The sequence below is a fragment of the Aulostomus chinensis genome, chromosome 17 (genome assembly GCF_037954235.1).
Source record: "Aulostomus chinensis isolate RoL2024-O1b breed Wild chromosome 17, RoL_Achi_v1.0, whole genome shotgun sequence".
NCBI classification, from domain to species: domain Eukaryota; kingdom Metazoa; phylum Chordata; class Actinopteri; order Syngnathiformes; family Aulostomidae; genus Aulostomus; species Aulostomus chinensis.
In genome coordinates this window covers 9,640,527-9,666,995 of record NC_141336.1, presented here as the reverse complement: position 1 = coordinate 9,666,995, position 26,469 = coordinate 9,640,527, and the positions used below count along the sequence as shown (strand labels likewise).

At 40.2% G+C, this 26,469-nt stretch overlaps 2 protein-coding genes across 4 annotated transcripts in view; one reads left to right on the top strand and one right to left on the bottom strand.

Annotated features, from left to right (window-relative positions):
* Positions 1–4,050: 4,050 nt before the first annotated feature.
* On the top strand, positions 4,051–11,297 carry LOC147246206 (uncharacterized). Of its 3 annotated transcripts, XM_086183323.1 has the most exons (5): positions 4,051–4,144; positions 5,078–5,121; positions 7,797–8,800; positions 10,033–10,125; positions 10,640–11,297. In XM_086183323.1, the coding sequence occupies exons 3-5, from the start codon at positions 8,696–8,698 to the stop codon at positions 10,961–10,963; spliced, it is 522 nt and encodes a 173-aa protein (XP_086039449.1). In that variant the 5' UTR covers positions 4,051–4,144; positions 5,078–5,121; positions 7,797–8,695; the 3' UTR covers positions 10,964–11,297. The 3 variants fall into 3 exon arrangements, with proteins under 3 accessions (XP_086039449.1, XP_086039450.1, XP_086039451.1); XM_086183324.1 differs by lacking the exon at positions 4,051–4,144 and having other exon boundaries at positions 5,069–5,121; XM_086183325.1 differs by lacking the exons at positions 4,051–4,144; positions 5,078–5,121 and having other exon boundaries at positions 7,711–8,800.
* A 6,193-nt stretch (positions 11,298–17,490) lies between these two features.
* The window catches only part of cox16 (cytochrome c oxidase assembly factor COX16), a 22,545-nt gene continuing 13,566 nt past the window's right edge, over positions 17,491–26,469 (bottom strand). Inside the window, exon 4 of the mRNA XM_086183060.1 lies at positions 17,491–23,383. Within this exon, the coding sequence (XP_086039186.1) occupies positions 23,267–23,383 (117 nt within the window). The 3' untranslated portion in view covers positions 17,491–23,266. The remainder of the gene's footprint in view (positions 23,384–26,469) is intronic.

Below are 26,469 nucleotides of genomic sequence, written 5' to 3'. Positions count from 1 at the left end.
CTCACGTCCCCGTCTGTCCATCAGTCTCTGCTGTTTCTCTCTCTTTATCTCTATTCCTCTCTTTCCTTCTGTGTATCTATCTTCCTCCATTATCTGTCTTTGTCTCTGCCCCGCTCTCCTGCTCTCTTTCCCCTCAACCGGTCAAAGCAGAAGGCCGTCCCCATTGAGCCTGGATCTGCTTGACGTTCCTGCCTGTTAAAAGGAAGGTTTTCATCTCCACTGTTGCCTGATGTGCTTGCTGATGGAGAATTGTTGGGTGTTAATTCACTGAAGGAGTGTGGTACTCGACCTGCTCTACCTGTAAAGTGTCATGAGATAACTTTTGTTGTGATTTGGCGCTATATAAATAAAATTGACTTGACTTGACTTGACTTGACTTGACTTCCTTTAACTCTTGGTTAATGTCAAAGACACAACCCCTACTATCAGGCGGCACTAGGAGGTCCCTAAAGACTCTCCAGCTGGTCCAAAATGCTGCTGCCCGCATGTTGACGAGAACTAGTAGAAGAGACCATGTCTCTCCTGTACTGGCCTCTCTGCATTGGCTCCCTGTCAAATTTAGAATAGAATTCAAAATTCTCCTTCTAACATACAAAGTCCTCAACCATCAGGCACCTTCATATTTGACAGAGCTCATAGTCCCCTATTATCCAGCTAGAACCCTTCGCTCCCAGGATGCTGGGTTACCGGTGGTTCCTAGAGTTTCTAAAAGTAGACTGGGAGCCAGAGCCTTCAGCTATCAGGCTCCCCTCTTGTGGAACCATCTCCCAGTTTCTGTCCGGGATGCAGACACCCTCTCGACCTTTAAGAGCAGACTTAAGACCTTCCTTTTTGATCAGGCTTATAGTTAGGGCTGCTTAGGCTGGCCCTTAGATATGCTGCTATCGGCTTAGACTGCCAGGTGACCTCCCATGGTGCACTGGGCTTCTCTCGACTCCTCTCTGTCCTCCTATATTTATCATACATAAATCATACTCATACGTATTACTAACTCGTCTTCTTCTCCGGAGCCTTCGGGCTCCCCTCATCCCAGATCCCGGGTGCTGCTGGAGGAGGCTGCAGACCTGAAGAAGCTCAAGCTGCCACCCATAGCTCCACCTGCTCACGTCCCCGTCTGTCCATCAGTCTCTTCCCTTTCTCTCTCTCTTTCTCTCTGTCCCACTCTTTCTTTCTGCATATCTATCTTCCTCCATTATCTGTCTTTGTCTCTGCCCTGCTCTCCTGCTCTCTTTCCCCCCAACCGGTCAAAGTAGAAGGCCGTCCCCATTGAGCCTGGATCTGCTCTACGTTCCTGCCTGTTGGAAGGAAGGTTTTCGTCACTGCTGTTGCAGGATGTGCTTGCTGATGGAGAATTGTTGGGTGTAAATTCATTGAAGGAGTGTGGTACTAGACCTGCTCTACCTGTAAAGTGTCCTGAGATAACTTTTGTTGTGATTTGGCACTAGACAAATAAAATTGACTTGACTTGACAATTGACTTGACAACTGGCCGGTCAATTTTTTTTACTTTATTGATCCTTCAGGATCATCACAGATGCATGGCATTTATCTAAAACACATGACAAAGACAGGAATAGACCCTTACGGGCAGTCTTCAATAAAAGATACAGCCTTTTATACACCCAGTGAATACTGACAAGCATACACTTAGATCATGTAGTACACATAACTTAAATCTTAGCAATGCTTGTGGCCTTATGTTACTCCCCATGCTGATATGAGCCTATGGGGTGCTGAATGAAGGGGATTAAAATTTCCCAGCAGATGTAATCTGAATATTTTGGTCACTTTTCTGACATTTAGCCAATTCTCTTCCCATGCATTTAAAAAATGTTACATGTAATTTTTTTTAAACAACATACACATTTAAAGAACACTGCATCTGAATATCAATCCTGCACTGTAAAAAAAAAAGTAATTTACAGGCAGTCCTTTTTTTTTTTTTTTACAGATTTTCCCCTTTTTTCCATAAAAAAATGAAATGCGTGTGGATCTACAGATATTTTCAGTAATTTAAAGTATTACCTTTAAAATTACAGGTAATTAACCATAATTTAATATTACATTTATATGATGTTTTTAATGGCAATTTATTGTAGTTGTGCAGATAAAAATGTAATTTTACATAAAATGTCAGGTAATATTTTACAGATTTTACTTGTTTATTATAATGAAGAAATGTATGAAAAATTACAGAAATCAGTAGTCATTCAAAGTGTTTTCCTTAAAATTTCAGGTCATGAAGCATGTGATTTTACCTGTTTTTAAGGGTAATTAATAGTACTTTAAATACCTGTAAATTACTGTAGACCAAATTATGTAATATAAACTTTTATCTTCAAATCTTTAGTGATGTCTCTGACTCTCTATGTCCTTTTCTTATGTCTGATTAAATAAAGTTTGTTTATATAAATGAGGGAACATCTTGTGGAGGAATGTGTGCATCAAGGACACACATACACACACGAATGGACAGTGTGCCTCTAAGGAAAGTGTGTTATACAACAACATACAACACACTTTCCTTAGAGGCACACTGTCTATTTGTGTGTGTGAAGTCAAACTGGTTTCAGATGCACTCTGTTGCGATTTTGGTTGCGCAAAACGCACGGGAAAGGAAGGAGGATGGGTGTGTGTTTCGGGAGCTTGCTTGTCAGCTGATCCGCAAGGGGAACGAGAGCTCCGCATGTCAGCTGATTACCAATCAGTTTGATTCGCCCAGCCAGTTTTGAATGAGCGCGGCAAACTGAAGTGCGCAGGTGGAGGTTAATCAGCTGTTCAAAGAGAATTTGTAAAACACACTGAAAGATTGTACGCGAACATTACTGCTTGCTTTGAGCGATCATTGGGAGCATTGTGCGAACGTGACGTCTGGGAAACTGGAGAGGCAGCTGGTAAGCGGTTGTATTTTTGTCATGGTATGCGTTGAGCTGTAGAATTGGTGATGGAGCTATAGTCTGGCGCTCGAGTTGGTTGATGTTTGTTATAGAGACAGCGTGGATGTGCAGCAGTGTTTGGTGATCCTTTCCGGCTGTTTGTTTAAATACACGCGGCGGGGATGTTTATCTTTCATTGTTGATCAGCAACGTGAACTGTAAGCGTAATGACCCGGGCGCGCGTTGATTTCAGTACTTGATTTGCATGGCGATAATGGTGGTTGCAGCGCGCTTCATGTGAAGTATTTTAAAGCCATGCTTTGACAATTTATATTGCTTGTTTTTTGATTTTGGTTAGGTTTGGTAACTTCAGTGTATGTGCTCAAGAATTTACTCTATTTATATCTCCCTTTCTACAAAGTCTTAATTCAAGATGGCTTATAATGTAAATTTAGTCTGGTGCGTAATGTCAAACATTTCACAATTATATATTTAAATTTGTATTATGGCATAGTGTTTAGGCATATTTGTACATGAATGGCACATTGTACATCTGTTTGCACAAGAATATTGCATTTTGCACAGGAGAATTGCACATTCATATAACGATAATAACTGTCGTCGTCTTGTCTATTTTCTGTCTCCTTAAAGGTTTTTCACCTAAGGTGTTAAGGGGCACTGACTGACTAAAGCTAAACTACTGCTGTTAATAAACCCTTGCCTTTAACCGACATCTACCTGCCATTGCAGTTCTTTTATGGATATGTCTGAACTTTAATAAAAAGAAGAAAAAAAAGGGAAACGAAGTCGTCTTGTCACAAATCCTTGAGTGGAATCCAGTTTACCTCAAACCTCCATCAGATGTCACACTCCTTTTTCAAGTTGGGGAAAAAATGCTCAAGTTAAAATAACCAAACAAACGTGTGTGTGGTGCGTGCGAGACCGCGTGTGTCCATCACACTGTAAATGCTAACATTCATATTAATAGGAAACGATAAGTGAACCAAACTCGGAAATCATCAACCTGTTATGAACACTAATTTTAAATAAGTAGAAATTTGGGGTTGAGGAACATGCTTAACTTAATTTACCCCACTCCAGTTAAATTAGATAGATTAATTTATTGTTCCAGGGTCCTTTGGGCGTTCTTTCGGACATGCGCACACCTGCCCCATCTCGTTCGCGCCATCATCACACTTTACGTGGAAGGCAAGCGAGTGTGGAGTGGAACTTGTGACTTTCGTCAGGATACAGAGCCGGTGTAATTTGGTAAGTAAACTATTTTATTAACCGTAGAGTTTTCTTCTTGTAGTTTGACGTTAGTGCGTGTCACTGCCAAGGGGTGAAGTGGCTTAAATACGATAATTTAGTCAGCAATCGTGTCGCACCATCTGTCGCCATTTTGTCATGATTCAGTCATGCTAGCTGGCTGTTTCGGCCACGGAAGCCACTTGGAAGAAACACGAATTCGTCACGTATGGTCTGTCCGCGTTTCGGTTCGAAATCCTGTGATTTTATTAACTTTTTACGCCCGACGGCAGCCGTCATCTGTAAATAACGAACGAGTGGAGCTGTCGCCCAAGTGGCGTCTGACGCGAACCAAGTTCATGGCGTTACAAGGAGTAATATCGCCGATAAACGGCAGTGAGGGGCAGTAGCGTGCTATAAGTAGCGACGCTAGCGTTAACTACATTTCTCAGGAGCGACACGGTAGCGCCGCTCCATTTGATTCAAGTAGCCTCTGCTGGAAAGCGTAGGTTTCCCTTTCGTCATGAATCGGTGCGTCCGTTATATCCAGCAGCGTATTCCCGCCGGGCGCAGTTAATCCGCTCTGTTAGGGTGCGTTGCTGTATCCCCGACTGTGTTCGTTCAACATACCCCCCCCCCTTCCCGTTACGTTACACAGACCCACACTACGCGCGCGCGCACACACACACACGCGAAAATAGACGCACAATACATTGTAATTTGGAAGCTAGAAATAATTCATTGCAGATTTTTGGGTGCCATCGAAAAATCTATTCAATTATTGATTTTAAAAACAAGAAGTGTACTTGTATTACATTACTTTTGTAGTGTCACTTATACTCAAATGTTAAACAGGTAATAAAATCACTCAAGTTATTCTTAACCTCCTCTCATAATCTTGCTTTTTTGTGTATATGTTTTTCTCACACGGGCTTAATCCTGAAATGTTCTTAGCTTTTCAGATCAAGCAGAGCAGTGTCATGCCATGCTGTGGACGTGTAAGTACTGCACATTTGTCGCAAAAAAGAGGGGCTACTTGCTTAAACATTACCGTCTAAAACATGGTTGCCACGCTTGGACATCTCCACTCCCATGCCTGCATCAGGACTGCATGTGTACATTTAAATCTTTTAATGCACTCCAAGTTCACCTATCAACATGGCACGCTCAAAAGGATTCAGGCAAAGTTGGGAAAATTGCATTTCATTGTCAGTTGTACAACTCTGTTGAGCTTTGCTCAGAAGATGACTTTTTTGCCCATTTGCGACGGCATCTTAAGTTGAGGCAAATGGTTGCTTGTCCATATCAGGAGTGCCACTTTCACAGTAATGTGTATTCTACCTTCAATGCACACAGAAGCAAAGAACATCTGATTCACAGTGATAGGGCTTTCAAACCTGAAATTCTTTCAGAAAAGGTAGTTGAAGAACTTCCAACTAATGTACGCGTTCAGATGGAAGCGAGTGATCCTGGAGACGATGACACTGACTGTGAAGTTGCTGAGCCTAAAGATGTGGAGGACTTACAGATTCAGTTGGAACATAATGTATCTGCTCTCTTCCTGAAAATGTCATCAATTCTCAACATTTCTGAAACTGCCCAGCAAGAGGTCATAGAGCAGATCAACCAGATTCATTTATTATCACAGCCACTGATACATTCATCTATTCGACGAATTCGACACACACATTGTGCAGATGTTGATGATGCTTTAGTGAATGAGATGGCTCAATCGGTTACTGAGAATAATGTTTTCCTCAAAGTCACTTCTGATTGATGATCATTGTCAACTGCCAACAAGCGAAAGTCATACATTTCAAAGGAATTCTCTTTGGTCACGCCAGTTGAGTTTGTCCTTGGAAATGACAAGCAGACAGTTGTGTATATTCCAATACTAAAAATGCTGCAAACATTGCTTAGCAATAGAGACATTCTTGAAAAGACCATGTCACATGAGGCAACTTTGTCAGAGGAATACAAATCTTAGAGATGTTCCCGCTTCAACGACAATGCTTTCTTGAATGAGGAAGAGTTCAGGATCGCTCTTTACCTGTATATTGATGATTTTGAGGTGGCCAACCCCTTAGAAACCTCCAGAAAAAAGCACAAGCTAACTGCCGTCTACTGGGTACTAGGCAATTTACACCCCAAATATCGCTCCACTCTTCATTCCATTCAACTTGCTCTGCTTTTCAAGGCCAGCAGCATCAAAGACCATGGTTATGGTGACATTCTCTCCCCTCTTATTCAGGACCTTGTTGTTCTTGAGCAACAAGGCATATATGTTGAACACTTGGGAGCCACTGTTAAGGGCACAGTGTTATTTATTGCAGCAGACAGTCTGGCTGCCCATTCAAGTGTGCCGCTTCTGTATGGCCAAGCGGGAGGAAATGCAGCACCAGGAAGTGCGGACAGGCCATTTTCAACAAAGAACAAAAGAGAACCATGACAGACATGTGCAAGAGGTGTCACAGGATTCAAACAAAGCTCAGGAATATGGTGTGAAACGAAGCTGTCCATTCAGTGAATGCTTGCAACATTTTCATGTTGTTGATGGTTTCCCTCCAGACGTTTTGCACGATCTTCTGGAGGGGGTTGTTCCATTAGAATTGGCCTTGTGCTTAAAGGATCTGATTTCGCAAGGAATAATCTCCCTTGAGGCTCTGAATGATGCAATTAAAAAGTTCCCCTACACATTCTCGGACAGAACAAACCACCCTCAGGTGATTCCGAAGACGTTCTCCAAGTCCACAATTGGAGGAAATGGTCACGAAAATTGGACTCTTCTCCGACTTCTGCCATTTTTGATTGGTCAACACATTCCAAAAGGCAATCAGACCTGGGAGGTTTTAATGACATTAAAAGAAGTGGTGGAATTATCAGTGTCCACAAGCTTTACAGAGGAATCGTTGTGCTATCTTGATGGCAAAATCTCTGAGCATAGACAGTTGTTTCAGAGTGTTTTTCCAGATGAAAAGATACGACCAAAGCACCACTACATTGAGCACTACCCTCAGCTAATTCAAACCTTTGGTCCCCTATCTGATGTGTGGACAATGCGTTTTTAAGGAAAACACAAGTTCTTTAAAAAAGCTGTGCATCATTCTCACAACTTTAAAAACATAGCTCTCACTTTAGCTAACCGGCATCAGAAAATGATGGCCTTCCATTTAGCTGCTTCATCTTTTTTCAAGCCTACTGTTGAAATTCAGAAATTGAAGTCTGTGATGGTTTCATTATTTCCACAAAATGTGCAGAACTGGCTCAATCAAAGGAATAACCAACTGAAGACAGTATTTGTAGTGTCCTCTGTCTGCATTGATGGCATTCGATACAGTGCTGATATGGTTATTTCTGTCGGATCATTATCAGGGCTTCCAGAAGTCAGACAAATAACAAAGATTCTTGTTAACAACACAGATGTAGCATTTGTCTGCAGACTCATGACCTCATGGTATGATGAGCATCTTAGAGTTTACGAACTCTGTAGCAGCCAGTTTCCCACCTTTTCAGTCACCCAGTTGTCTGAATTGAACGATGTTTTTCCTTTGTCACTTTACCGAGTTGATGGCAAACAGCTAGTTTCACTCAAACGTTACATATGGTGCTGAGTCGATTCAACACTGAAATGTTGCCTGTCTGAGATGAATTTTTCTTTTTTCTTTTTGTACAGTGAAGTGATGGAAATGGAGCAAAGACTGATGCTGCGAGTTATCATCGATGAGGACAATATCCAGAAGCTAATCTTAAATAACAGACCGCATTCCATTGAGGAGCTGAAGATGGAGCTGAGGGAGAAGCTGTCATTGCAGTATGATTTTCGACTGCAATATGAAGATCCGGACTTCAATAATGCGCTCTGCAATTTGACGGCAATGATGGATTTGGGTGATAGAGCGACTCTCAAATTGATCCCGCTGGTTACGCTTGAGTTGACATCAGTTGACCTGTCTTCTCCCACTGAAGGATCAGACTGTAGCACAGTGGACACCGAGCCATTGTCACCTGCTGGGTCAACATCTTTTTTTAAGAAAACAGTGGCCTGAATGCTTTGACATACCTAATTTCTCTGTGGATGTTGCATATCAACTCAGACAGGCGGATCTTGCATTCATGAGAGATCGAGTCCCTTTCAGTCCATCCCGAGACATGAAGCATGACATTCTTGAGAAACTTGCTGAAACAATGTATAGTTTCAAGGCTTACCCTGACAATGAGGACTTCAGCAATGTTGCAAAATCACTCATTACCGAGCACCCCAGCCTCACTGAACCTGGTCCCCAGCCAGAATGGTATGGCTGGAAGAATAGTCTAAAATTCAAGATGACCAACTATCGCACCAAACTGAGGAAAGCAGGATGTGATGATTTACTGATCAGTGATGGTAAACGAAGTAAACGCAACCCAGACGGAAAATCATCCAGCAAGGACATCAAGCGGCCAAAAAGAGGGGAAGCCAATTACTTGCCTAACCTACCTGAAAAACATAATGAAGCCAGCCTTGAAAATGCCAGGAAGGTCCTCATTGAGGAAGTGAAGAAAAGACGCCCTGATGCCACTTAAGTCTCAAGAATGATGGATGAAACATTCTCACTGCGCAGAAGGGAGATCGTGATGCAAGAGCCAGCTGTACGGAGCATGATTGAACGATGGCCAGCGCTCTTCACGGAGAGACAGGTAAGCTGCTTCTTTGTTTTTGGCCTGTGTTCCCCCATAAAGATTCCAACAGATCAAATGTCAAAAGGTGAATATAGGTATAATGTTTGCAAACTAATCATGTGAATATTGACTAAATTGTGATTATGTTTTTTGCCATGATCAAACAGCTCTAATTCACCCCATTCTCATACATCAATACGCTCTCTTTCTACTTTTACTGTCTGGTTTTCAGGTCTTTGCCGAGTTTAATCGCATCGCCAGCAAAAATCTTGAAGGAGACTTCTATGAAGCTCTTGACAAGCACACACCCCGCTTCATTGATCTTTTCAAGGCCAAAAACTGAACTATGAGACGAAAACTGATAGACTTGACGCAGCTCGTCAATTGGACGGGAAGGATTCTATTGTGTTTTTTCCACATTTTAAGTTATTTACACTCAAGCATAATGGATGGCAGCAATGAACCTTAAGCCTATTTCACGCACTTTGCGTATCACTCAAGTGTCGTCACCATTGGGTATTCACACTGCCTGCCTATCTTCTGTGTTACTGCTATGACTAGCACATGAGATAGAAACAGCACATGCACCTGAAACAGCACATGCACCTGAAACATTGTGCTGTTTACCAATTATCTAGATCTCAAGACCTTCAAGAATATCAAAATCATTATCACTATTGTCTAACCTTCTTCTATTTTCTATGTTCTCTAAAGAGGACTGCCACACCTTTCTAGCACTTTTTGAGAACAAGGCGGTAGGTGTAAGATCTAACTTTCCTTCCTCCTCCCCTCATGTTTCTCTCCTATCTCTCTTAAAGAGTGAGAGATGAGGTCAGCTTCATGAAAATGTCCCAAAGTCATTTTGATGTTCTTCCTACTTCCATGCTGAAAGAGGTTGTCTCCACAGGGGGTCCGCATTCAGGGTTTTTTTCTGACTTGAATGAGACTTGTATGACAGGTGGGGGAGGTGCTGTGGAACTCCTGTCTCACTACCATTTTTCTTCTCAGTAGCTACTTCTTCTTTTCTTTTCTTTTCTTTTTTTCTTGATGGCTCAGACAACATTAGAGTTGCAGGAATTTGATGAATCCACCCAATTGTACCATTTTCTGTTGGGTACTTAAAACCTAAAGCTCTATCTCTAATACAAACCTGCAGTGTTAGAGGAAATACAGAACACAACACATATTTCCCTAAACTCTTGAAATGCTACTAAGGTCTTAACTTGTATCTGTTCTCTTTGTAATTTCAGTCGCCTGATGTTACAGCACTTCGGACAGTTGTCCTTAAAGGCCTGCCAGTTATCCTCAGTGAGGACTCCACTGAAGTTTATAGGACTTGCCTCGTAAGTAAAAGAAACACTATCAATTTATTGACAAATCATGTTTATGTATTTCATAGCATTGTAAAATATTTTGATTAGAATTATTTTCGCCAACAAAGTTTAAAAATTCCCTTTGATTAAACAGTGCATAATGTCTTTAAAATGAGCTCAACTTTACACTCAGCAGTAAAGCAGCATACAGACAATATACACTCATTTTGCTGATATTACTTGCATGCCTAAACTTTCACAAGTTTTTGAATGCAGTGCTGTAGGGAAGTGTTTTCACGTGATATTAGTACTTTTACTTAAGTAAAGGATCAAAATACTTTTTCCACCACTGTTCATAATGTGTTCCCAAAGTATCAAATCCAAATAATCTAAATCAAATAACTAAAAAAAAGGTCAGTCAGGACATCCCTATTGATCTCATAAATGATCAGAACCATCATAAATGATTGGTACCAGCACACACACACACACACACACACAAAGGGGAAGACCACATTCAATAACTACTCCTGTGTACTTGCAGGACACAGCGAAAGAAGAGGAACTCGCTGCAGTCACAGTTGGGGTGCTGAATGTGATTGAAGATGCTCAGCAGCAGGGTCCAAATGCAGCGCACCTCCAGCCCATCTCCACTGCCATCATACTTGAGGGAGGTACCGTCATGGACAATGTCCGAGACTTTCCCCAGGCAGTCTGCCTTCTGTTTGGGCTCATGTATGCACTTCACTTGGACTACCCAAAATCCATGGAAAACACATTTAAATTCATTCAAGCAGTCATGCTTGGGCTGGGAAACAAAACCCTACCTCCAAAATTGATGACTCTGCAGAACAAACTAATGGCATAGGCCATTTTAAATAGCTGAGTATAATGTACGGTATGTCTTTGTACTGTACAGATTTTGCAGGTTTAAAGGGAATGTTTACTGTTCCAAGAAATATAATGTTGATAGTGTTTGTTTACTTGGAAGTACAATCAACATTTTTCCATGGTATAAAATGCGCAGCAGTGATAAAAAAACATAAAATACATCACTGTCTTACAAAGAGTTAATCAGAAAGGAGGGACATGGGTAGGTCAGAAGGCAAAGAGGCAGGGAGGTGCAGAGGGAGAAAGGTAGGTGGGAAAGGAAGGTAGGTAGGGAAGAAGAAAGGTGAAGAGGTAGGTAGGGAAGAAGAAAGGTGAAGAGGTAGGGAGGGAGGAAGAAAGGTGAAGAGGTAGGTAGGGAGGGAGGAAGAAAGGTGAAGAGGTAGGGAGGGAGGGAGGAAGAAAGGTGAAGAGGTAGGGAGGGAGGGAGGAAGAAAGGTGAAGAGGTAGGGAGGGAGGGAGGAAGGAAGGTGAAGAGGTAGGGAGGGAGGGAGGAAGGAAGGTGAAGAGGTAGGTAGGGAGGGAGGAAGGAAGGTGAAGAGGTAGGTAGGGAGGGAGGAAGGAAGGTGAAGAGGTAGGTAGGGAGGGAGGAAGGAAGGTGAAGAGGTAGGTAGGGAGGGAGGAAGGAAGGTGAAGAGGTAGGTAGGGAGGGAGGAAGGAAGGTGAAGAGGTAGGTAGGGAGGGAGGAAGGAAGGTGAAGAGGTAGGTAGGGAGGGAGGAAGGAAGGTGAAGAGGTAGGTAGGGAGGGAGGAAGGAAGGTGAAGAGGTAGGTAGGGAGGGAGTGGGGTGTTTACTGGAGGGACAGTTTTTGACCTTCATTAATTTGCATTTTTTTTCTCCCCACAAAAGTGGAGCATGTTCCCAGAGTCACAAATGCAATGCTGAGCATGAAAGTAAATGTTGATTGTACTAAGTTAATACACTGAGTGTTCTCCATTCATTTTTGGGGGGGGTGGCTCATTACAGTAATAATAATCTTTTTTTGTTTTTTAAATGAGCCTGTGTCATAATTTCTGTCGTAGAATTCATAGGTAAAGAAAATTAAGTTAAATTGACCTGAATATGATGTATGAGTAAAACTGAAGATAATTAAGCTTTCACAATACATGAATATTAAATCAACAGAGTTAAGAAAAGTTTATTTATCTGTTTTAGTAAATTTAACTTAAGTATTGCAAACTCAGAATAAATAAGTTACTGCTATTTAATTCATTTAAGTTAATTTGAGTACTGCCAACTCAATGTATATAAGTTAATGTAATCTAATTTATTTAAGTTAATTAAACTAGATTACATTAACTTATATATATTAAGTGCATTTGAGTTCTGCAAACTCACAATAAATAAGTTAATTAAATCTAATTTATCTAAGTTAAAAGAAATTAATTTTTTTTAAGTAAAGTCAACTTATTATATTTTACAGTGCATGCAATCACACGACGCAGATTCAAATTTGCCGCCAATTTCCGGTCTGCTTCGTAACTTCACGACAGGTGAAATGTGATGTGCTAACCTTCCGGGAACCCGGGATGCTGCAGACGGTGCTCAGCGGTGATGTGTGGAAAGAGTGGACTGTTTTTAATCTGAATTTGGCATAGTCAAAGTTGGACAAGTCTTCTGATATCATGCAATTGCTCTAAAACAGGAAATGATTGTTTCAAGTAGTAAACTGTATTCTAAATTGACTATTTAGTTTTTATACACTTATGTATATGTAAATGTATGTACATGTATATATGTACTTGCATTTTAATGCGACTGGATTGCTTATGTAAATCCCTTAAATATCAGGTGAACACTGTTAATGGGAAAAGATTTGCTTTCAAAGCAACTTGTGATGTACTTTGAGTTCTTGAGCATCTCAACATTTTAGAAATGAAAGCTGAATAGTGTAAATGGAGATTAGTAGTCAGTATGAATTTCTTTGGGTATTTTTGCAATAACTCGACATTTGTACAGCTTCAAACCTATATTTAAACAACAAATGTGTAAAAACTGGTTAATTCCTTTTTAAAATGTCTGTGTGAATATGAAGAAATTTATCTTTGTATGTAGATACTTATTAAAGGACTAGTTTGGTATTTTGAAAATGATATGTTTTCTGTCACGATCACTGTGAGTAGAAACTAGAACTTTGCTAGCTCCCTGCTCCACCCGTCCAGTAACACTGGAGGAGGCACGGGTGTATGTATGGGCATACATGACAGTCTTTGAAAACTATGATGAATGTTTTGCTAGATACAACGCTCAGTGTAATCATACTGATGCCAGTAGGTTATCTCGGAAAAAACATTAAAAAAAAAAACCAAAAAAAAAACAACAAAAACCCAACAACCTAACCCAATTTTTTGTTGAATTATTTTTGGATTCTTCAGGTTCTTGTGGACCTACACCAGCTAAGTAGTAAGTGTTTGTGTCTTTGACAAAAAAAAATGTTCCTTTCCAAATAGCACACAACTATTGACAGAAAGCTTGGCTTTTTCAAGATAACGTACTGACACTGGTATGATAACACTGAAAACTAAGAAAACTTTTTTTCAAAACATGACACTCAAAGACTGTCCCATATGCCCATGTAGTAGAATTTTAGGGCTTCCTGGTGTTGCTGGACAGACAGAGCCGGGACCTAGTGAAAATCACTGAAAACATGTCATTTGGGCCCAGAGTTCAAAATATTGAACTATTCCATTAAGTATTTCTACCTTCCATCCATCCATTTTCTTCCACTTATCCTGTTAAGGGTCGCGGGGGGGCTGGAGCCTATCCTAGCGTCTAACGGGCGAGAGGCGGGGTACACACTGGACAGATAGCCAGTCCATCGCAGGGCCAACTCATAGAGAAACAACCATTCACACTCACATTCATACCTACGGTCAATTCAGAGTATCCAATCAGCCTAGTCCCCAATTGCATGTCTTTGGATGGTGGGAAGAAGCCGGAGTACCAGAGAGAACCCGCACAGGAACAGGGAGAACATGCAGACTCCACACAGAAAGCTGGGACTCGAACCCGGAACCTTCTTGCTGTGAGGTGACAGTGCTAACCACTGCACCACCGTGCAGCCAAGTATTTCTACATTATTTCCTTTTTTTTTCCCCCACATGAAAACCAATATTTTGGCAGAAACACTTTATTGGACAATTGTATAAAGTAATTGCTGAATACCTTAATTTTACAGATTGCCTTTAATGTTGCTATTTTTCATGTGTTATGACATATTATGCTTGTTTTTCCACTGTCAAGTGAACATTTTTAACAATAAATATTTGTTCACAATTCACTGAAATGAATTTAATGCCATACATTTACAGACCTGTTTCATTGAAGGTACATGTTTGAACATTGAACGTAGTAAAACCTGTACTTTTAATAGGAAGTCACTGTAGATATCATGGAAAATTCCATAACTTAACTTTGTAATACACTAGAATTACAGAGATTGTTTGAATGAAGCTATTCTTCATGTAGTTTGATGTACAATGCTTAGTTTTCCATTGGCCGATGAATTTTTTTTAACATAATCCTCTAAAATGATGGACTAATACTGTAAATATGCAGAAATTCATTGTTAAAAGTACATATTCTGTGTTAATACAATGTTCGTTTTTTTTAACACTAATCTTACAGGAAATCATTGTAGATAGATGGGTCAGTTTCATAAAGTAACTAAAAAGCTTAAATTTATTGTAGTTGACCTTAAATTTAGTGATTTTTGATGTACTGTGCTTGCTTTTCCACTGTCAAATGAGAAATTACTGTAGATACACTGGGTTGTTTCATAAATTAACTAATAAATGCCCTAAATTTATGGAGATGAACCTGAAAGGTAGTTGTTCATTTGTTTTGACATATGCCTGTTTTCCTGCAGTTTAAAGCACATTTATCAACAAATGTACTGTAATTTAATATATTTTGACTGTAAAACTTTCTGTATTTTTACAGTTTATTACATGTAATTTTGTGGAGCAGTTAATTACTGTAATTTGACGGCATCCGTTTGGAAACTTTGCTGCCAGACGTTACCTTTTTTTTTTTTTAGTCAAGTCAATTTTTTTTGTATAGCGCCAAATCACAACAAAAGTTATCTCATGACACTTTACAGGTAGAGCAGGTCTAGAACCACGCTCCTTCAATGAATTTACACCCAACAATTCTCCATCAGCAAGCACATCAGGCAACAGTGGGGACAAAAACCTTCCTTTTAACAGGCAGGAACGTCAAGCAGATCCAGGCTCAATGGGGACGGCCTTCTGCTTTGACTGATTGGGGGGAAAGAGAGCAGGAGAGCGGGGCAGAGACAAAGACAGATAATGGAGAAAGATAGACATGCAGAAGGAAAGAGAGGGACAGAGAGAAAGAGAAGAGACTGATGGACGGACGGGGACATGAGCAGGTGGAGCTATGGGTGGCGGCTTGAGCCTCTTCAGGTCTGCAGCCTCCTCCAGCAGCACCCGGGATCTGGGAAGCGGGGAGCCCGAAGGCTCCAGAGAAGAAGAAAAGTTAGTAATACGTATGAGTATGATTTATGTATGACACATATAGGAGGACAGAGAGGGAAGAGAGGAGGAGAGAGAAGCCCAGTGCACCATGTGAGATCCCCCAGCAGCCTAAGCCAATAGCAGCATATCTAAGGGCCAGCCTAAGCAGCCCTAACTATAAGCCTGATCAAAAAGGAAGATCTTTAGTCTGGTCTTAAAGGTTGAGAGGGTGTCTGTATCCTGGACTGAAACTGGGAGATGGTTCCACAGGAGGGGAGCCTGATAGCTGAAGGCTCTGGTTCCCATTCTACTTTTCGAACCTCTAGGAACCACCAGTAACCCTGCATCCTGGGAGCAAAGGATTCTGGCTGGATAATAGGGGACTATGAGCTCTGTCAGGTATGAAGGAGCCTGACTGTTGAGGACTTTGTATGTTAGAAGGAGAATTTTGAACTCTATTCTAAATTTGACACAGAGCCAATGCAGAGAAGTCAGTACAGGAGAGACATGGTCTCTTCTACCAGTTCTCATCAACACGCAACCAGCAGCAGTATTTTGGACCAGCTGGAGAGTCTTTAGGGTCTTTAGGGTCTTACTGGTGCAGCCTGATAGGAGGGAATTGCAGTAATCCAGCCTGGATATGGTGTCTCCAAGATGTTTTGGGCCCAGGACAATGATCCAATGACTTATCAGCATTTAATAAAAGGAAATTATGGGTCATCCAAGTTTTTATCTCCTTTAGACAGGCCTCCAGTTTAGTCAGCTGATTTATTTCATGTGGATGCATTGATAAATACAGCTGTGTGTCGTCAGCATAGCAGTGAAAATTAATCGAGTGTTTCCTAGTAATGTGATCTAGAGGAAGCAGATAAAGGGTGAAGAGGATTGTCTGTGTAGGTTCTCATTCATCCAGGTCATCGTAGATCGAAGCGAAGTAAAATCTGGTCAACTGGACGTAAGTTTATCTTGAAGACGTTTCACCTCTCATCCGAGAGGCTTCTTCAGTTCTAGTGAAGAGTGTGGAAACTCCAGCTTATAAACCTATGTGGGAGTGGTCAGTGCTATTGTGGTGGAAACGACCCTCCCGAGACTCACCTGGCCTCCCCAAACGACAGTCGTTGTGCGGTGTCAGGGAGTTTCAGGGGTGGTCGTTAGGGAGTTTCACCGACCACTCAGATGCTAATGGGCTGTGCTGGCATCAGCCGTTCCACATGGGTCTTTCAGCTGAACTCTTTGGGGAAGCTTTGAAAGGACTTGGTTGTAAATAGGTGAAGGGAAATGTTGCAGTCCACCTCCTCTGCATCCACAGGGATGCGGTGCTTATTTAAGGAGAATCTATAATAAGCACCGCATCCCTGTGTCTTTTAAACCAGACAACACTCTGAGACAAAGACTGGTTCACCCCAAAGATCCCACCCCTCACAGCCAGAAAAGCAATCTGGTATACGCTGTCAGATGCAGTGAGGCCTGCACGGATCTCTACATAGGGGAAACCAAACAGCCCCTCAACAAGCGCATGGCCCAACATAGAAGAGCCAACTCTGGAGGACAGGACTCAGCGGTTTTCCTCCACCTCAAGGAGGAAAGCCACTCCTTCCAGGACGACCATGTCCAAATCCTCGACAGAGAGAACAGATGGTTTGAAAGAGGAGTTAAAGAAGCCATCCACATCAGGATAGAGAAACCATCTTTGAACAGAGGAGGTGGACTGCGACATTTCCTTTCACCTATTTACAACCAAGTCCTTTCAAAGCTTCCCCAAAGAGTTCAGCTGAAAGACCCATGTGGAACGGCTGATGCCAGCACAGCCCATTAGCATCTGAGTGGTCGGTGAAACTCCCTAACGACCACCCCTGAAACTCCCTGACACCGCACGACTGTCGTTTGGGGAGGCCAGGTGAGTCTCGGGAGGGTCGTTTCCACCACAATAGCACTGACCACTCCCACATAGGTTTATAAGCTGGAGTTTCCACACTCTTCACTAGAACTGAAGAAGCCTCTCGGATGAGAGGTGAAACGTCTTCAAGATAAACTTACGTCCAGTTGACCAGATTTTACTTCGCTTCGATCGGTGAAGAGGATTGGTCCAAGCACAGACCCTTGTGGAACACCATAAGTGACTGCAGTGGTTTCAGAGGGTTATCATTAGTTAGTACGAACTGAGATCGACCTAGTAAATATGACCTAAACCAGTTTAGTGCAGTTCCTTTAATGCCAATGACATGTTCCAGTCTGTGTAGAAGGATATGGTGGTCAATGGTATCAAAAGCTGCACTGAGATCTAATAAGACCAGCAGAGAGACGAGTCCCTCATCTGACGCTAGTAGGAGGTCATTGGTAACTTTGACTAGAGCTGTTTCTGTGCTATGATGAATCCTGAAACCTGACTGGAAATCCTCTAATAAGCTGTTGCTGTGGAGAAAGTTAAGAGTTGTTTAGCAACTGCTTTCTCCAAAATTTTGGAGATAAACGGAAGATTTGATATTGGTCTGTAGTTGGCCAAAACCTCTGGATCCAGGGTTGCTTTTTTGAGAAGGGGTCTAATCACTGCCACTTTAAAGGACTGTGGGACGTAACCAGATAACAGTGACACATTGATCATATCTAAGAGGGAGGTGCTAATGAGGGGTAGAGAGTCTTTAAGCAGCTTAGTTGGGATGGGGTCTAGAAGACAGGTGGACAGTTCAGAGGAGGAAATTATTGAACTGAGCTCATGAAGGCTAACGGTAGAAAAACTGTCAAAGTGTATGTCTGGTCCTATAGCTGCCTCTAAGGCTTCTGAGTTTATAGCTGCCATGTTGTCAGCTGATGGCAGGAGGAGGTGAATTTTCTCTCTAATAAGGACAATTTTGTCATTAAAGAAGTCCATAAAATCTTTGCAGCCCAGGGAAACAGGAATGCTAGGTTCAGTAGAGCTGTGGCTCTCTGTCAGTCAGGCTACAGTACAGAAGAGGAACGTGGGGTTGTTCTTCTGCTCCTCGATTAGTGCTGAGTAGTCGGCTGCTCTGGCTATACGAAGGGCTTTCTTATAACTTTTAAGGCTGTCTTGCCAGATGATATGTGACTCCTCCAGTTTGGAAGAGTGTCATATTCTCTCTAATTTCTGGGTTTTTTGTTTAAGCTGTCTGGTTTCTGAATTGTACCAAGGTGCTTGTTTCCTTGGATTTATAGATTTATAGATTTCTTTTTTAATGGGGCAATTGAGTCCAAAGTTGTTCTCAAGGTGCCTGTTGCACTATTGATAAAATGATCAATTTGGGAGGGACTAAGGTTGACAACCGTGTCCTCTGTAACAATGGGACATGACACTGAATTAAGTGCCACTGGAATCGCTTCCTTAAACCTACCTACAGCCTGATCAGACAAACATCTGGAAACCAGCGTTTTCCTGAGTGGAGTGTAGTTGATTAGAATAAATTCAAAAGTGATTAATTGATGGTCTGATAAAAACACGTTGTGTGGAAATACAACTAGATATTCAGCTTCAATGTATGTTAGGACGAGGTCGAGGGTGTGGTTGTGGCGGTGAGTCGGTTCATGAACAGACTGATGGAAACCAATTGAGTCTAGAAGAGAGAGAAATGCAGTACCAAGACTGTCGTTATCAACATCCACAGGAATACTGAAGTCACCTACAATAATGACTTTATCTGATTTGAGAACTAAACTGGATATAAACTCTGAGAATTCAGATAAGAATTCAGAGTAAGGACCAGGAGGGCGGTACACAATAATTGTATAAAAGGCTCATGTTTGGGGAGTGTCTGGGTAGTTTTCCTGCCACCAAAATGACTATGCCCACGCGCCACATCTAACTGTTGTAGCGCGTGGGAACGTCAGCGGCAGGAGCTGCTGGCGGACCTTCCCTTCCCCTGTGCTGTGTCATTTAATGTGTAGTCCGGAATTCTTTGTCCTTTTTTTGCCTTTCCCAAGTAGATGTGTTTTTTGTTGACGCTCCGTGTTCATAGTGAACGACGACCGCAAGTACCGTCATATCGCGACATATTTTTTTCCCCTTTCTTATCTAGTGATATGTGTGTTTCTAGGTGCCATGTCAGCCGTCCTTGTTTAGTCAGAGATACTATGTGTTCCTTCCTATGGCGGTTAAGTTGTTCGAGAGTAGCTGTTCAGTGTTTGTGTGTTTAGTTTCCCATTTCCGATCGGACAGTCGCACCGTTAGGAGCGCTTGTTTTGACAACCGCGCAGTCATGGCGGGCGGTGTTTACGTACCCTTATCATTATATGAATGAGGTATTCTTTATAGAGGTAGCTAATTAATATTAGTTGTGTATAATTCAAATTTGTATTAAGTGAGATACAGAAGGACTATAGAGTTAATGTGTTTATTGTTGTTGCTACTATTTCAGAACTGATTGAGAACAAGGGCATTTAATAAAAAACACTGCAAGAAGAGCAACCAATTTTTCCCTCCTTCCTGTGTCCTGACCGACACCCATCGTGGATGCTGAATCAACCCAAAAGAACTTTCCCCTAGTCCCATAGTTCCTCCTTTATAACAATAATAAATAAGAGTGGCTGTATTGTTTTCCAGGCTGGATGAGACAAACTCAGAATCAGGCTTTCAAATGAATTGAAACTTATTTTGGGTTTGGGATTTATTACTAAACGTCTGTCAAAAATGGCAGCAACTCCACCTCCTTGGCCAGAGCCTCGAGGAATACGAGTGTTAATGTGACTGGAGGAGTGGATTCATTTAGACTAAAATACTCATCAACAGGCAGCCAGGTTTCAGTGAGACAGAGCAGGTCAATACAATTGTCAGATATCAATTCATTTACCAATTCTGTTTTCGGCATCAAAGATCTGATATTTAATAGTCCACATCTAATTTTTAGATTTTTTTGAGTTAATTTAGTGGTTGTGTTAATTTAGATTAGGTTTTTCTGATTGACTCCTCAACAAGTAGAATTGGAATGAGTAAACTGACGTGGTCGGGAGACAGACACAGTCTCTATGTAGTTTAGGGTGGGTAACTGCCCTTCCTGGTCTGAACTCTAGGTTGTCAGGGTTTTTGTTCTATTATAAACTGGGCCAAATTTTGGGAAATGAGAGCAGCTCCGTCCAACGTGGGATGAATGCCGTCCTCCTAATCAGACCAGGTCTCCCCCAGACAGTTTTCCAATTATCTACGAAGCCCACTTGGTTTGCTGGATACCACCTGACAGCCAGAGAACACTACGGAGTCCAACATAGTCTTCGCAAATGACTCAATATTAATTTTTGAGACCTCCGACTGGCGTAGTCGGATGTCGTTACCGTCGACGTGAATAACGATTTTTACCATATTTACGTTTACTTTTAGCCAGCAGTTTTAAATTTGACTCGACATCGCCCGCTCTGGCCCCTGGAATGCACTTGACTATGGTTGCCGGCGTCGTTAATTTCCCGTTTCTCAGAATGGAACTTCCAATTACCAGAGTTGTTTTCTCGGCGGGTGTTTCGCCGAGTGGGTAGAACCTATTCCGAGACGTTTATTGGTGGTTGGTCACAGACAGCAGGCTTCTGCTTCAACTATGCTTCCTTCGGACAGTCACCCAGCCGCCCTGGTTTCCCGGCTGCTGGGGAGCTGCCGGGGGAGCGCTCGTCGGGGCTAAGCTAAGACGGTCCGTACCAGTTAACGGGGACTGGCTAGCTCTAGCGGCTAATTGTTTGGATCCATCGGTGCGGAGCAGCCGCAGGTCCAATTCAACCTCGCTAAGCCTCGCCTCCAACGCTACAAACAAACTATATTTAACACACTTATCAGTATCACTGAAGGAGGCTGAGGAGGAACTGAGCAGGAGAGAGGAGAGCGAGAGGGGTAAGCCATCGCTAGCTTAGAGTGTAAAGTTTACAGAAAGAAAGACTGTCGCTTCAAGACAGATGGTCTTTAAACTTCAGCTAAATAAAGCAAATAGATATGTAATTTGGGCAGGTAATTAGTCAACGAATAACGAATTAGCGGGGATGGTCACACTTTAGCTAGCGCAACGAAGCAATACACTACGTTAAGCAATGCTCTTACAGGAAGTGAGGTCACACACTTAACGCAACGCAGGTAGAGGAGATGGGGAAAAAAATGCCCAAATTAGTTCTTTTTTTACAGTGTACATTTTAAATTGATCTAAACTTTAAATTTCAAAAATCTTAAATATCAAGTCTAAATCTGAACATAATTTGACACTTTTGCATGTGTGACAAACCCTCATGATCTTGCGCATGGAAATAGGATTGGTAATGACTAAGGAGGTTTATATTTATAAGAATGTTGGAGCTCACACTGTTTCATATGCCAGCTCTTGAAGTTTGAAATTTGTTCTGATTGTGCAATAAAGCTTTATTTTTCAAGAAAAACAAAATGGGTGGAACTTCCTGTTCTGATTCTATCTCAAGAGCTAGACAGAACACAGTTATTAATGTAATGTGCCAGGTATAGTGATTAAAAAAAACAAAAATATATTACAAAATCTAAAGACAAAGAAAAAATGTTAAATAACCACCAAAATTATAAATTACATCCTGATATCTAAAATCTGTTTTTATGTCATATTCAGATCATACAGGGATTGGTGATAGCTCTCTTTTCCACATCTTGTGTTGAGGTGAGTTTGTTGTACGATGACCTTTGCACTCTTCATATCATTTCGAACAGTTTTATTAGACTGTCCAAAAAAATAGGGGACAGCATTAAGTCTACCAAGCTTGATTGGCCAGTGTACCACACTGTGCCATGAAATTTATGCTATTTTGACCTGTCCCATTAGAGGTCATCATTGCGGTTCTGCAGGACACAGCAGCAGGGTGACTTTATATCGATGTAGCTCACCAGTTTGAGGACCATCCCATCATCTGAGGTCAAAACTGCAGTTTTGTTTTGACAATATATATCTAAGCACACCCAGCCTACCAGCATCAAGGATGACTGCGATTCCCCTCCGAGATCACAGTTGAATTAATGCATTCTCTATCTTTAGACAAGCTTCCTGTGACACACAAGTGTTTCATCAACACAACCAAAACACAAAGTCTGGATTTGATCTTGCTGCTCTGCTGACAAATTACATGATAACCATGTTTTGTGATTTCTGTTGGTGGAATAGAGATGTTTGCTATTTCATCGCAACTCAACCAAGCACAAATCAAGATCTAGGTTTCCACTTCTTTGGCCCATAAATATTTGAGCCTGAAAATGCTGTGATTCAAAAATAATGATCATAAAAATATGACTACTGAAAATGTATCCCAGAGGTTTTTAACAAGCCTCTATACCTGAAGAACATTATATCCCATTTTACAAAGGTGATGGAACATCATCTGTCACTCACCCAAACATTACTCAGATGTAAAAAATTCACCAGAGCAAAGGAATAATAGTCAGTGAAACAGGTGACAATGAAGACCTATAAAGCCTGAGGAAAGGCCCTATTGTTGTATTATTTATCCCTTTTGACTTATGAATACAAATCCAAAGTAATGTTGTGAGCAAACTAAATTAAAGTAAAAGTAATAATGTGGATGAACTAAAATCATACACCAATCTACACTTCCTGCTTTGCATCTTGGATGTGTCACCTACTGGTTTCATACAGGTGACTGATTCATACCTGCATGCTATTTCAAGGAGATTTGTGGTGTAATTCACGCACAAGAAGTAGTGAATGTCACAACTTTAGGACACCCCAGTCCAGCACATATTCAGACCAAATTGTTTGTGCCTTACAGTCCCAGGCATAATTTGGAGTAAGCAACACATTTGCCACAGAGTCCATTGTGTTGCATCGTCTGCTCTGACAAGACCCTTGGCCTCAGTCTTTCCCTCCAGCCAGGTCCATACGCTGCTGGTCCTGGTATTCTCTGGAGTCCTCCCAGGGACGAGGACCACGAATGTTCTTCCACTCATCCAAATTCAACTCCTTCAACTTCTGCAAAAAGAAAATACATTTTGTGATGTGAATAATTCAATATTTTAAACAACACGGGTGCACAGTTATCTGTCGAACGAGATATCTATGGATAGTATGACATTCACGAAAATGAATGCAAATTAGTTTGGACAATCAAGAGATTTCAGAGTCTATGAAGAATGATTTCCTCTGACATTTTACATAAAGCTCTTTGAAATGGTCAGATGTAGGAAATTTTGGCCATCTGGTATGTTAAGCAGTTGAGAACAGGAAAGAAACATAGTTCACCTGACATCTTTGAAGGAAACATGTTGCTTGTTTAACACTTCTGTGTGTTTAACCATAAATACTATAAACACATACTGTATCTCCAAATCTGAGTTTTTGGTAAATTGGAAAAACTCTGAAACAGCTTTAAAAAAATGAAAAAAAAAATTTTTCGAGCAGAAATATTTGTGTGTAAACATCTTTTAAAGAGAACAAACAACTTTGATCAACAGTAGAGGACAACCTGGAACACATTACAAATCCTTCCTCAAAAATGAGACTTAAAATTTGTTTATAAATAGCTACTATCAAAGAAAAGAATGAAACTTCAGGGTTATTGGGGTAATCTTTTTTCATTATTTTTAATTACAAATATGAATATTAATACAATGACTACCTAGGTCTGAAATGGGGCTGGTTGATTAATCCAATTTTAATCGTCATCGCGATATCAAAATGTGCGATTAACACATCGCAAAAGTCATGTGTCCAGGATGAGAAGTTCATTTTCACATGCGGCGAAAAATAAACCAATTGCATGCGACGTTGTTAAATTGGCCGCGCGTTCGGCCCATGACATTAATTGGTGGTGTGGTGTCAGCTACATACAGCGTTTGTGGTGATAGCGGACACGAGCAAGCGAGTGGAGCCAAGGGCAGGCGTGTGACGTGAATGATGACTGAGAAAACTAGCGAGCACGAGGAAAATGAGGTGGACCTAGTGGCGAAAAAAATAGCTCCTCGCGCATTTGGAGCTCTTTTGGGTTCAAACAAGACACGTCGTACAAGCACAGGTACGGTGTAAAACATGTGGGGCGGTCGTGGCAACTACGAGGGGAAACATGACCAATCTTCATCAACACCTCAAACACCACCACAAAGAACTGCACAAACAATTCAAAGACAGCCAAGGCACGAAACAGCCGACAACACCGAGTCCGCATGACGTCAAATGATTGCAGCAACCTTCCGTTTCTGTGAGTTTAGCGAACGCGACTCTGCAGCCACTCGTTCGACCTCCGAGAGGCTCGACAGTGCGTCAGGGAATGTGGGAACATGTCAGCGCTCCTGCTTGAAACCTAGCAAAGAGACTGTTTTGTTCCTGTGTAAGACCTTGAAATAAGAGAAGTGTTAAAGGAGTTTGGGAATGAATAAATCTCCCTTTCTCTTGATTTAGTGGTTCTACATTACTCATTTCCCCATCGTAGTACTGTAATTGCCACCTGTTTAGCAAGATGATGGCATTGGCAGGTCTTGATCTTTATAACGGTAGAAATATTTAATTTGCCAGTTGCCAAGTTTAATTTATTCTATTGATGTTTTCTCCCTGATATCTTTTAGTTAGAGTCTTAGAAATTGTTTGAATTTGCCGACAGTCAGGTTTGAGCCTTGTGCAATTGCATTATGCAGTATGTTAAAAATAAAAGCATATGTTGGACACAAATAACTTCAATTTTTTTATTCAATGGGCATAGGCTATTAAATGTTTGTGGTCTATGTTAGCTGTAGATATTAAAACAGAAAGATATGCTTTAATGTACTGTAGCTAATATGTACCCTTTGATATTTCATAAAAATATATATATATACACACACATATATACACACATATATATATATACACACACACATGTATATACATATATATACATATATATACATATATATATACATGTATATATACACATATATATATACATGTATATATATACATATATACACATATATATACATGTATATATATACATATATACATATATATACATGTATATATATACACACATATATATATACATGTATATATATACACATATATATATACACATGTATATATATACACACATATATATATACACATGTATATATATACACACATATATATATACACATGTATATATATACACACATATATATATACATGTATATATATACACACATATATATATACACATGTATATATATACACACATATATATATACACATGTATATATATACACACATATATATATATACATGTATATATATACACACACATATATATACATATATACATGTATATATATACACACATATATATACATATATACATGTATATATATACACACATATATATACATATATACATGTATATATATACACACACATATATACATATATACATGTATATATATACACACACATATATACATATATACATGTATATATATACACACACATATATATACATGTATATATATATACACACATATATATACATGTATATATATATATACACACACATATATATATACATGTATATATATACACACACATATATATACATGTATATATATACACACATATATATACATGTATATATATACACACACATATATATACATGTATATATATACACACACATATATATACATGTATATATATACACACATATATATATATACACACACACATATATATACATATATATACATATATACACATATATATATACATATATATACATATATACATATATATACATGTATATATACACATATATATATACATGTATATATATACATATATACACATATATATATACATGTATATATATACATATATACACATATATATACATGTATATATATATACATGTATATATATACATATATACACATATATATACATGTATATATATATACACACATATATACATGTATATATATACACATATATATATACATGTATATATATACACACATATATATATACACATGTATATATATACACACATATATATATACACATGTATATATATACACACATATATATATACACATGTATATATATACACATGT

What these genes read in the sequence shown, in the direction of transcription:
- LOC147246206 (XM_086183323.1), top strand. Translation starts at nt 8,696, where the DNA reads ATGATGGATGAAACATTCTCACTGCGCAGAAGGGAGATCGTGATGCAA. An exon ending in CGCTCTTCACGGAGAGACAG is followed by an intron (nt 8,801 to 10,032) that starts GTAAGCTGCTTC and finishes TTGTAATTTCAG; the next exon opens with TCGCCTGATGTTACAGCACT. An exon ending in AAGTTTATAGGACTTGCCTC is followed by an intron (nt 10,126 to 10,639) that starts GTAAGTAAAAGA and finishes GTGTACTTGCAG; the next exon opens with GACACAGCGAAAGAAGAGGA.